The sequence below is a fragment of the Salvelinus namaycush genome, chromosome 10 (genome assembly GCF_016432855.1).
Source record: "Salvelinus namaycush isolate Seneca chromosome 10, SaNama_1.0, whole genome shotgun sequence".
NCBI lineage: Eukaryota > Metazoa > Chordata > Actinopteri > Salmoniformes > Salmonidae > Salvelinus > Salvelinus namaycush.
In genome coordinates, this window is record NC_052316.1 from 41,860,514 (window position 1) to 41,871,776 (window position 11,263).

Sequence of the window (11,263 nt, forward strand, 5' to 3'; positions counted from 1 at the left end):
GAGAAAATAGGTTTTGTTTTCTTGATCGCACAGAGGCACGTAATAAGTAACTTGAGCTGTGAATCTAAAGTAGCAAATTTTACTTTTTTCCCGTGTTATATCTAACCCAGCGATACTGCACTGCTCTGTTGCCACTCTTTTGCCACTGAGTCCTGGGAGGTGTGAGGTCAAATGAAGTGATGTTTTTTTACTCATGGTGACCTACTTTTATCCCTCTGGATGTCAGCGTGTTGGGGTGTTAGGGATAAACCGCAGCCCAGGCTCAGTGGGGCCTGAGGTTGACAGGGACCTGGCCTCTTCCCTGCTTCAGAGAGCTGCTCTGTCAACACACACACACACACACACACACACACACACACACACACACACACACACACACACACACACACACACACACACACACACACACACACACACACCCTGTGGCCTGGCCTCTTCCCTGCTGCAGAGAGCTGATCTGTCAGAGGATTTCCTCCTGCTGCTGACACCAGGACACCAGCCACAGGCTAGGACTGAGGACTGGCACGCAGAGCCCTGCTGAGCTCAGCTTCCTGACACCCGAACACACACACACACACACACACACACACACACACACACACACACACACACACACACACACACACACACACACACACACACACACACACACACACACACACACACACACACACACTACTTGTACACATCTATGTATAAACATAAAGGCATGAACCTACACGATAACAAACTGGTCCTGTCTGAACCTAAATTATAACAAACTGGTCCTGTCTGAATCTACATTATAACAAACTGGTCCTGTATGAACCTAAATTATAACAAACTGGTCCTGTCTGAACCTACAATATAACAAACTGGTCCTGTCTGAATCTACATTATAACAAACTGGTCCTGTCTGAACCTACAATATAACGAACTGATCCTGTCTGAACCTACATTATAACAAACTGGTCCTGTCTGAACCTACATTATAACAAACTGGTCCTGTCTGAACCTACAATATAACAAACTGGTCCTGTCTGAACCTACAATATAACAAACTGGTCCTGTCTGAATCTACATTATAACAAACTGGTCCTGTCTGAACCTACAATATAACAAACTGGTCCTGTCTGAACCTACATTATAACAAACTGGTCCTGTCTGAACCTACAATATAACAAACTGGTCCTGTCTGAACCTACATTATAACAAACTGGTCCTGTCTGAACCTACATTATAACGAACTGATCCTGTCTGAACCTACATTATAACAAACTGGTCCTGTCTGAACCTACATTATAACACACTGGTCCTGTCTGAACCTACATTATAACGAACTGATCCTGTCTGAACCTACATTATAACAAACTGGTCCTGTCTGAATCTACATTATAACAAACTGGTCCTGTATGAACCTAAATTATAACAAACTGGTCCTGTCTGAACCTACAATATAACAAACTGGTCCTGTCTGAACCTACAATATAACAAACTGGTCCTGTCTGAATCTACATTATAACAAACTGGTCCTGTCTGAACCTACAATATAACAAACTGGTCCTGTCTGAACCTACATTATAACAAACTGGTCCTGTCTGAACCTACAATATAACAAACTGGTCCTGTCTGAACCTACATTATAACAAACTGGTCCTGTCTGAACCTACATTATAACACACTGGTCCTGTCTGAACCTACATTATAACGAACTGATCCTGTCTGAACCTACATTATAACAAACTGGTCCTGTCTGAACCTACATTATAACACACTGGTCCTGTCTGAACCTACATTATAATGAACTGATCCTGTCTGAACCTACATTATAACAAACTGGTCCTGTCCGAATCTACATTATAACAAACTGGTCCTGTATGAACCTAAATTATAACAAACTGGTCCTGTCTGAACCTACAATATAACAAACTGGTCCTGTCTGAACCTACAATATAACAAACTGGTCCTGTCTGAATCTACATTATAACAAACTGGTCCTGTCTGAACCTACAATATAACGAACTGGTCCTGTCTGAACCTACATTATAACAAACTGGTCCTGTCTGAACCTACAATATAACAAACTGGTCCTGTCTGAACCTACATTATAACAAACTGGTCCTGTCTGAACCTACATTATAACAAACTGGTCCTGTCTGAACCTACATTATAACACACTGGTCCTGTCTGAACCTACATTATAACGAACTGATCCTGTCTGAACCTACATTATAACAAACTGGTCCTGTCTGAACCTACATTATAACAAACTGGTACTGTCTGAACCTACATTATAACACACTGGTCCTGTTTGAATCTACATTATAACGAACTGATCCTGTCTGAACCTACAATATAACAAACTGGTCCTGTATGAACCTACATTATAACAAACTGGTTCTGTATGGCTCAGTTGACAGAGCATATCGATTGCAACAGTAGGATTGTGGGTTCGATTCCCAGGTCCACCCATACGTAGAAATGTATGTTGCTTTGGAAAAGTGTCTGCTAAATGTCATACACATAATATATTAAAACATACAGTGCGCCAAGCTGTATTCTACTATCTACCCAGATGCCCCTTTGAATTACTACACATTAGATCCCTGATAAGGGGAAGGGGGGAAACCTAGTCAGTTGCACAACTGAATGCATTCAACCGAAATGTGTCTTCTGCATTTAACCCAACCCCTCTGAATCAGAGAGGTGCGGAGGGCTGCCTTAATTAACGTCCACGGGGGCTCGGAGAGCAGTTGTTGTTGGGGGTTAACTGCCTTGCTCAAGGGAAAAACTGAAGGTTTTTCCACCTTGACAGCTCGGGAATTCAAACCAACAACCTTTCGGTTACTAGGCCCAATGCTCTTAACCGTTAGGCTACCTGCTCTTAACCGTTAGGCTACCTGCTCTTAACCGTTAGGCTACCTGCCGCCAAAGTTAAAGAGGAACTGATGAAGGATGCTTCTGTAGAAGCACCTCTATCTACAGTATCTCTGTGAGGCAATGCTCTGTCTGGCCCCAAGGGCCTGGCTGTCTCCGATCTACTGACTAGTAGATTAGTTGGAAGAGATAGTTGCTGAATTGTGGTCATAATGTGTTGCTATACGCTTCATATAACTGACTGTTACTGCAGACCCTGAATAAAGTATGACATGTTCAAAGATTTCAATTTGAACATACATTTGTTTATGTTTTTGAGAGACCAGAGAGTATCTGTGATGGCTTATAGTGTGAAAGAGGTTTGTATTGAATGTATGCACTCTCCCTTGTACCACCATGTGGGTTGGCTCAAACCACACAACACCCACTTCCTGTAGAACGAGGACCTGTCAGATAGAGCCTCCCCTCATCAGTACAATCCCCCTCCACCCCAGACCCCAATGCTATGCTGACAGACACTCACAAACACCTTGCCACTCTCAGACATAGAGCTTGGGGCAGCGATGGGGTAGATCAGACACGCCTGTCTGTGGATGGGACACACCTGCCACCTGTCTGTGGATGTCATGGATCTCCATCTCACCTCGAGGGTTCTCTGTGTCTGGCTCTGGATCATAGCAGGCTGGGTGAACGTACTGGGGCATGGGCTTGTAGATGAGGCTGTCCCTCACCTGTCAAAGAAAGGTAGGACATTGGACCACCAGTTTGTTTTTTAACACAATGAATTGACAACAATAGTCATCTGGAATAGTGTTATGCCTAGACAAAACAAGGCAACATTGTTATTCGTCTCTCAGCTGAACTTCTCTCTCGTTGTGCAGTATTGGTGATTTATGCCTGTTTTTACAACAAAAAGTAAGAAAATGTATGCACTCATTACTGTAACTCACTCTGGATTAAAGCATCTACTAAATGGCAAAATAATATTTGTTACAGTATTATAAAACAATAATAAATTACAGAATTCTAAATTTTTATTTCAAAACTGTAATAAATGATATTATTTCCCATACAGATGTGTTGTTGTTGGCTGGTGATGCAGATCCAAAGTGTTTTACCAGGACACAGTATGACTTCACCTGTTTCTGGGAGACACCAGGCAACACGGCTTATGACTTCTTCTACAGGAATGATAAGTATGTTCAATGAATTCTGGTAAATTATAAAATGTCAATATTTTCAGAAGATACACGAACATGTATTACAGTTGAAGTGAACAGTTGACATACACTCTGTACTGCCAGGCACTGACACCAGTCATGTTTCCTCTGCCCCTGATCAGTGAGGAAAAGGAGAAGCGGTGTAAACTGACTCTCCAGAGGACAGAGAAGGGGGAGGAAGAGGAGGAGGGGAAGGTTCTCCACATCTGCTTCTTCCCTTGCTCTGACGTTTTCCTGTTCACGCTCACACACATCAGAGTGGTGGAGAGCAGCTCCAACTACACACTCTTCACACGCACCATCAGCGTTGAGGACCAGGGTGAGAGAGAGAGAGAGAGAGAGAGAGAGAGAGAGAGAGAGAGAGAGAGAGAGAGAGAGAGAGAGAGAGGGGATTTTAGAAGTTTTATATCTAAAGCTCATCCTCCCCGTTTCATTATCTCTCTCTCTCTCTCTCTCTCTCTCTCTCTCTCTCTCTCTCTCTCTCTCTCTCTCTCTCTCTCTCTCTCTCCCTCTCTCTCTCGCTCTCTCTCTCTCTCTCAGGTCTCCTGGAACCCCCTGTGAATGTATCCCTTCACCCGACAGGGCAGGCTGGGCAGTTCCAGGTGGCTTGGCACGCACCAAGAGATTGGGAGAACAACGTGCATTATGGGATGCGTTATTCTTCCCAGGGACTGAGGGAGAGGACAGAACTGGTACTGAAACTCAGAAACACAAAATCAACACTAATTCATCCAGTCAGACTCATTGCAAGGGGAAAAAGACAGATTAAGTGTTTGGTAAAAAATCTACCATGACTGGGGCATTCACTATTAGTACCCACCTTGATGGTAGGCTACAGGGCGTCCATTTTGTGCAAGAACGTCGTCACTCAAATTCCATTCACTGTGCTGCTGCTGTAGACTTCCTGTGATATTTCTTCCCTCTCTGTCTCCAGATAAAGTCCATGAGGTCCCCCATTCACAGCCTGGTTTCTCTGCTGCCAGGGGAGGTGGTCAGCGTCCAGCTAAGGGTCAAACCCAATGGCTACAGTGAGACAGAGACCAGCGGTCACTGGAGCGACTGGTCGCTCCCCATCACTGCCATGGTACCTCAGAGCGCAGGTGGGTGAACTACTGAGTATAGGCTAAAGACGGATAAAGACAACAGTGCACATGTGTGGCGGCAGGTAGCCCGGCGGGTAGGAATGTTGGGCCAGTATCCGAAAGGTTGCTGGATTGAATCCCCGAGCTGACAAGGTAAACATCTGACGTTCTGCCCCTGAGGAAGGCAGTTAGCCCACTATTCGACCGTGCTCCAAAGACGTGGATGTAGATTAAGGCGGCCCCCTGCACCTCTCTGATTCAGAGGGTTGGCTTAAATGCGGAAGACACATTTCAGTTGAATACATTCAGATGATGTTGTTTACTGACAGCACTGTCAGAGTGATGGAGTTTACTACCACTGTCTTCCAGCTGATATCTCATTGTTGTGTCATACCTCTGACCTGCAAAACATCACCTGCCAATGGAATGGGCAGTCCTACAGAGATGCTACCTACACCTTAAACTACAAGCTGCGACCCAGGTAGCTGTTAACATACAAATGACCTCAACAAACACGCTACTCTACATGATTACAGCAAAACGTTCCACAGTGAGATATAAATGAAGGCAAAGCTCATATTGCATTGTAAAACATACTTGGTGATTATGTATCATTAAACCTCTGGTTGTGTAATCTCTGCAGTAAACGGGAGGGCTGGAGAAAGTGTCTGCAGAATGAGAAGGCCTCCTACCACTGCCGTTTCCATGGAGCGGAGTCCAGCGAGATACTGGTTGAACTCAGTACTGGTCCTGGTTCTCTCAAACGGACCTTCTACACTGAACCCTTCAGACTCAACAACAGCAGTGAGTCACACTGATAATAGATGACTTGGCAGCTGTAAACGCTTCCTTTCAGTCAAAAAAGGAGACTACCGGTATACTACATTGCCATTAAGAGTTAAACAAATGGAAAGAGGTGGAGCCTAGCATGCATTTTTCTTAATTTTTGAAGAATCCTTGTTGACATACACTACCGTTCAAAAGTTTGGGGTCACTTAGAAATGTCCTTGTTTTTGAAAGAAAATCACCTTTTTTCCCCCATTAAAATAACATCAAATTGATCAGAAATATAGTGTAGACATTGTTAATGTTGTAAATGACTATTGTAGCTGGAAACGGCTGCATTTTAATGGAATATCTACATAGGCGTACAGCCCATTGTCAGCAACCATCACTCCTGTGTTCCAATGGCACGTTGTGTTATCTAATCGAAGTTTATAATTTTAAAAGGCTAATCAATCATTAGAAAACCCTTTTGCAATTATGTTAGCACAGCTGAAAACTGTTGTCCTGATTAAAGAAGCAATAAAACGGGCCTTCTTTAGACTAGTTGAGTATCTGGATCATCAGCATTTGCGGGTTCGATTACAGGCTCAAAATGGCCAGAAACAAAGAACTTTCTTCTGAAACTAGGTCAGTCTATTCTTGTTCGGAAAAATGAAGTCTATTCCATGCGAGAAATTGCCAAGAAACTGAAGATCTCATACAATGCTGTGTACTACTCCCTTCACAGAACAGCTCAAACTGGTTCTAACAAGAATAGAAAGAGGAGTGGGAGGCCCCGGTGCACAACTGAGCAAGAGGACAAGTACATTAGAGTGTCTAGTTTGAGAAACAGATGCCTCACAAGTCCTCAACTGGCAGCTTCATTAAATAGTACCCACAAACACAAGTCTCAACGTCAACAGTGAAGAGGAAACTCCAGGATGCTGGCCTTCTAGGCAGAGTTCCTCTGTCCAGTGTCTGTGTTCTTTTGCCCATCTTAATCTTTTCTTTTTATTGGCCCGTCTGAGATATGGCTTTTTCTTTGTAACTCTGCAACTCGTTTCCAGCTACAATACTCATTTACAGCATTAACAATGTCTACACTGTATTTCTGATCAATTTGATGTTATTTTAACAGACAAAAAAGAAGCTTTTCTTTCAAAAACAAGGACATTTGTAAGTGACACCAAACTTTTGAACGGTTGTGTAAATCTGTAACAATACAATCTGTATTATGGACATCAAAGAAATCAAATCAAATCAAACTTTATTTGTCACATGAGCCGAATACAACTTACCGTGAAATGCTTACTTACAAGCCCTTAACCAACAGTGCAGTTCAAGAAGAGTTTAAATAATATTGACCAAATAAACTAAAGTAAAAAAAAAAAAAAAAAAGTAACACAATAAAATATCAATAACGCTATATACAGGGGTTACCGGTACCGAGTCAATGTGCGGGGGTACAGGGTACAGGCCCCAGTGACGTACTGGCCTGTACGCGCTACCCTCTGTAGTGCCTTACGGTCAGATGCTGAGCAGTTACCATACCAGGTGGTGATGCAACCGGTCAGGATGCTCTCGATGGTACACTAATCATCTCTGTAAAACTCATGTTATGTCTCTCTCTCCTCTCTCTATGTTGCGGTCAGTTCAAACAGGCCCTCCAGGGAGGCTGAGGGGGCAGTGGGAGGGGGGCAGGCTGCGTCTGAGATGGGGCACACCCCTAGTGGCTCTGTCTCTCCACCTGATGTACCAGCTCCGCTACCAGCCTCAAGGGGAGGCCGCCTGGAAGGTACAGTACAGAGCCTACCTACAGAGCCTACCTGTTCTGTGGTAAAACCATAAGCCTGGCTCTGTCCTTATTGCATATGTAAACAGGGAACTACATGTTTTGTCATGAGTTTGTATTTTGTAGTACAAACCAATAACTGGGTGCAATTCAGTGGAGGCTGAACTGAGCCGTCCTCCCCAAAGCAGCCTCCACTGGTGTTATTGTTTGTTGTCCTCTCTCTTCAGCTGGTGACCTTGCAGGTCCCTGAGAACAGTACTTGTCTGGACGTTCAGACTGGCAGTCAGTACTTTATCCAGGTCAGAGCCAGGCCCAACGGGTCAGTCTACGCTGGCTACTGGAGCGACTGGTCACCCCCACTCACTGTGAACACACCTTCAGATATAGGTAAAGTAACACTAGTATGGAGATAATTTTCCATATCTGATTACATAAAATGTCTGCTGTATATGGGAAGGTGGATACTGGTTGATAGTTCAAACCTTTTTGTATTCTGTGACGTTCAGGTAGGCCCAGAGAGGTGCAACCCATGAATAGTAGATATTAGTCACTGCGCTTCTAATCAGGCAGGCTATTGTCATTCTCAAACTCTGGTTCTTTATTTGAACTCAACAGGGGCCCTCTTCATCCTCTGCATTCCTCTCATGATGCTCATCCTATCAGTTGTGTTCCTCTCAATGTTCTCCAGGTATCTCAGGTAAGATGCTTTTTCAGTCTGCTTCACACTGCTGCAGTGTGTACCACCTACCATAAACACACATATCTTTTACACCCTATTCATGGACATGTTGTGTACTGAATGCTTTTTCCACCAGTAAGCTCAAACGGTATCTGTGGCCACCAGTCCCAAATCTTGACAAAGTATTGCACGGCTTCCTGACAGACATCAGCGGCCAGACTTGGGTAAAAACGTAATTGATTGCAGTACACAGTAGATTAACATTATGGAACTATAATTAACAAAAATATAAACGCAGCATGTAATGCGTTGGTCCCATGTTTCATGAGCTGAAATAAAAGATCTCAGAAATGTTCCTTATGCACAAAAAGCTTATTTCTCTCAAATGTTGTGGACAAATTTGTTTACATCCCTGTTAGTGAGCATTTCTATGCCCTCCCATGGCTGCGCCCCTGCCCACCCATGGCTGCGCCCCTGCCCACCCATTGCTGCGCCTCTGCCCATTCATGTCAAATCCATAGATTAGGCCCTAATTTATTTATTTAAATTGACTGATTTCCTTAAATGAATTGTAACTCAGTAAAATCTTTGAAATTGTTGCATGTTGCGTTCATATTTTTGTGTAGGGTAGATCAATTGAAGGGGTCACATTTTAACTGTGTGTTTATTAATGTGGTTTATCTTTATGTGGATGTGTTGGAAACCATTGGATCTGAGTCTCTGTATGTACCTGCATTACCTCCATAGGACCCTCCCTTCATTATCAAGCAATATTCTGAGGAGACCCCAGCCTGTGTGGTGGAGATTATGTCTGAGAGGGAGGCTCCAGATGGAGGGAAGCTTCCCAGGGAGTCCTCCTTACTACTCTCCCCAGAGCGAGGCTCCGCTGGTGGGGAGGAGGAAAGGCTCCCCACCCTGGCCCTGGAGCTCAGCCAGGACTACGTGACCCTGGCCACGGATGACGTCATCCCCTGTCTCCGAGGGAACAAGTATGTGTATGACGGGGAGGTGGGGGCAGAGTCTCGAAGCCTGGGGGAAGATGAGGTTCTCCAGATGAGGTGTCAATGCTCCTCCAACTTCCCATCATCCTCCAGTACCACGGACATCCTCAACCGCTCCTACATGCTGCTGGCCGAGCAGCCTATAGAGAGACTGGACTGTCAGGACAGCAGCAGGGCCAGCAAGCTCTATGCCAACCTGGAGGGAACAAACTCAGCTAATGTAAACACCTGATTGGCACAGCTCAACAAGGGCACACAAACTGGACAGTTACAAAACATCAAAACAATATCCATTACATCACTACTAAAACAGGTCCTTGCATACAGCTTATTAAAGATGTATTATATGATTAATTGGATAATATATCAAGTGCAGCCAAATCTGGATGAACAGATATGGATTGATATGTTGCAGTTATACTATATACTGTAAATATATATATTTAACTTGTCACATATCTGTCTGTAAGGTATATACTGTATTGTGCATTCGGAAAGTATTTAGACCCCTTGATTTTCCCACATTTTGTTACGTTTCAGACTTATTCTAAAATGGATTACAACCTCTTCAGGATCGGTGTTGAGCTAACGTAGGCTAATGTGATTAGCATGAGGTTGTAAGAAACAAAAAAAAATCCCAGGACATAGACATGTCTGATATGGGCGAAGTTTAAAATGTTGTTAATCTAACAGCACTGTCCAATTTACAGTAGCTATTAGAGTGAAAAAATAACATTACTATTGTTTGAGGATAGTGCACAATTATGAACTTGAAAATGTATGAATAAACCAATTAGGCACATTTGGGCAGTCTTGATACATTTTGAATAGATATGCAATATTTCACTGGATCACTCTAAAACCTTGTATATACCGTGCTTCCATCTAGTGGCAAAAGTCTAAATAACACATGGGCTGGAATAATACATTATGCCCTTTCTCTTGCATTTCAAAGACAGTACAAAAAAATATGTATTATCTTTTACCAGATCTAATGTGTTATATTCTCCTACATTCATTTCACATTTCCACAAACTTCAAAGTGTTTCCTTTCAAATGGTATCACGAATGTGCATATCCTTGCTTCAGGGCCTGAGCTACAGGCAGTTAGATTTTGGTATGTAATTTTCTGTTTTGGTTTTTAAATAAAAAAATATCCTCAATTTACAATCCGTACCCCATAATGACAAAGCAAAAACAGGTTTTTAGAAATGTTTGCAAATGTATTAAAATAAAAAAATGGAAATATCACATTTACATAAGTATTCAGATCCTTTACTCAGTACTTTGTTGAAGCAACTTTGGCAGTGATTACAGCCTCGAGTCTTCTTGGGTATGACGCTACAAGCTTGGCACACCTGTATTTGGGGAGTTCCTCCCATTCTTCTCTGCAGATCCTCTCAAGGTCTGTAAGGTTGGATGGGGAGCGTCACTGCACAGCTATTCTCAGGTCTCTCCAGAGATGTTCGATCAGGTTCAAGTCCGGGATCTGGCTGGGCAACTCAAAGATATTGAGACATGTCCCGAAGCTCCTCCTGCATTGTCTTGGCCGTGTGCTTAGGGTCATTGTCCTGTTGTTAGGTGAACCTTCGACCCAGTCTGAGGTCCTCAGCGCTCTGGAGCAGGTTTTCATCAAGGATCTCGCTGTACTTTGTCCGTTCATCTTTCCCTTGATCCTGACTAGTCTCCCAGTCCCTGCCGCTGAAAAACATCCACACAGCATGATGCTGACACCACCATGCTTCACCGTAGGGTTGGTATTGGCCAGGTGATGAGTGGTGCCTGGTTTTCTCCAGACGTGACGCTTGACAGAGGTGGAAGAGTTCACTCTTGGTTTCATCAGACCAGAGAATATTTTTTCTCATGTC

General features: G+C 43.5%; 1 protein-coding gene across 3 annotated transcripts; it reads left to right on the plus strand.

The window, feature by feature from the left end:
* Positions 1-294: 294 nt before the first annotated feature.
* On the plus strand, positions 295-10,407 carry LOC120055038 (thrombopoietin receptor-like). 3 transcript variants are annotated; one of them, XM_039002893.1, is made up of 12 exons: positions 295-3,600; positions 3,932-4,052; positions 4,199-4,395; positions 4,617-4,768; positions 5,011-5,176; positions 5,528-5,639; positions 5,802-5,962; positions 7,576-7,718; positions 7,943-8,102; positions 8,331-8,412; positions 8,531-8,618; positions 9,142-10,407. In XM_039002893.1, exons 1-12 carry the CDS (start codon positions 3,450-3,452, stop codon positions 9,625-9,627), a joined length of 2,019 nt encoding a protein of 672 aa, XP_038858821.1. In that variant the 5' UTR covers positions 295-3,449; the 3' UTR covers positions 9,628-10,407. The 3 variants fall into 3 exon arrangements, with proteins under 3 accessions (XP_038858821.1, XP_038858822.1, XP_038858823.1); XM_039002894.1 differs by having other exon boundaries at positions 8,531-8,626; positions 9,142-9,452; XM_039002895.1 differs by lacking the exon at positions 8,531-8,618 and having other exon boundaries at positions 9,142-9,452.
* The last annotated feature ends 856 nt before the right edge of the window (positions 10,408-11,263 follow it).

Coding starts and splice junctions, on each gene's coding strand:
- LOC120055038 (XM_039002893.1), top strand. CDS start 3,450: ATGGGACACACCTGCCACCTGTCTGTGGATGTCATGGATCTCCATCTC. Junction 4,769..5,010: donor TGAGGGAGAGGACAGAACTG/GTACTGAAACTC, acceptor CTCTGTCTCCAG/ATAAAGTCCATGAGGTCCCC. Junction 8,103..8,330: donor GAACACACCTTCAGATATAG/GTAAAGTAACAC, acceptor TGAACTCAACAG/GGGCCCTCTTCATCCTCTGC.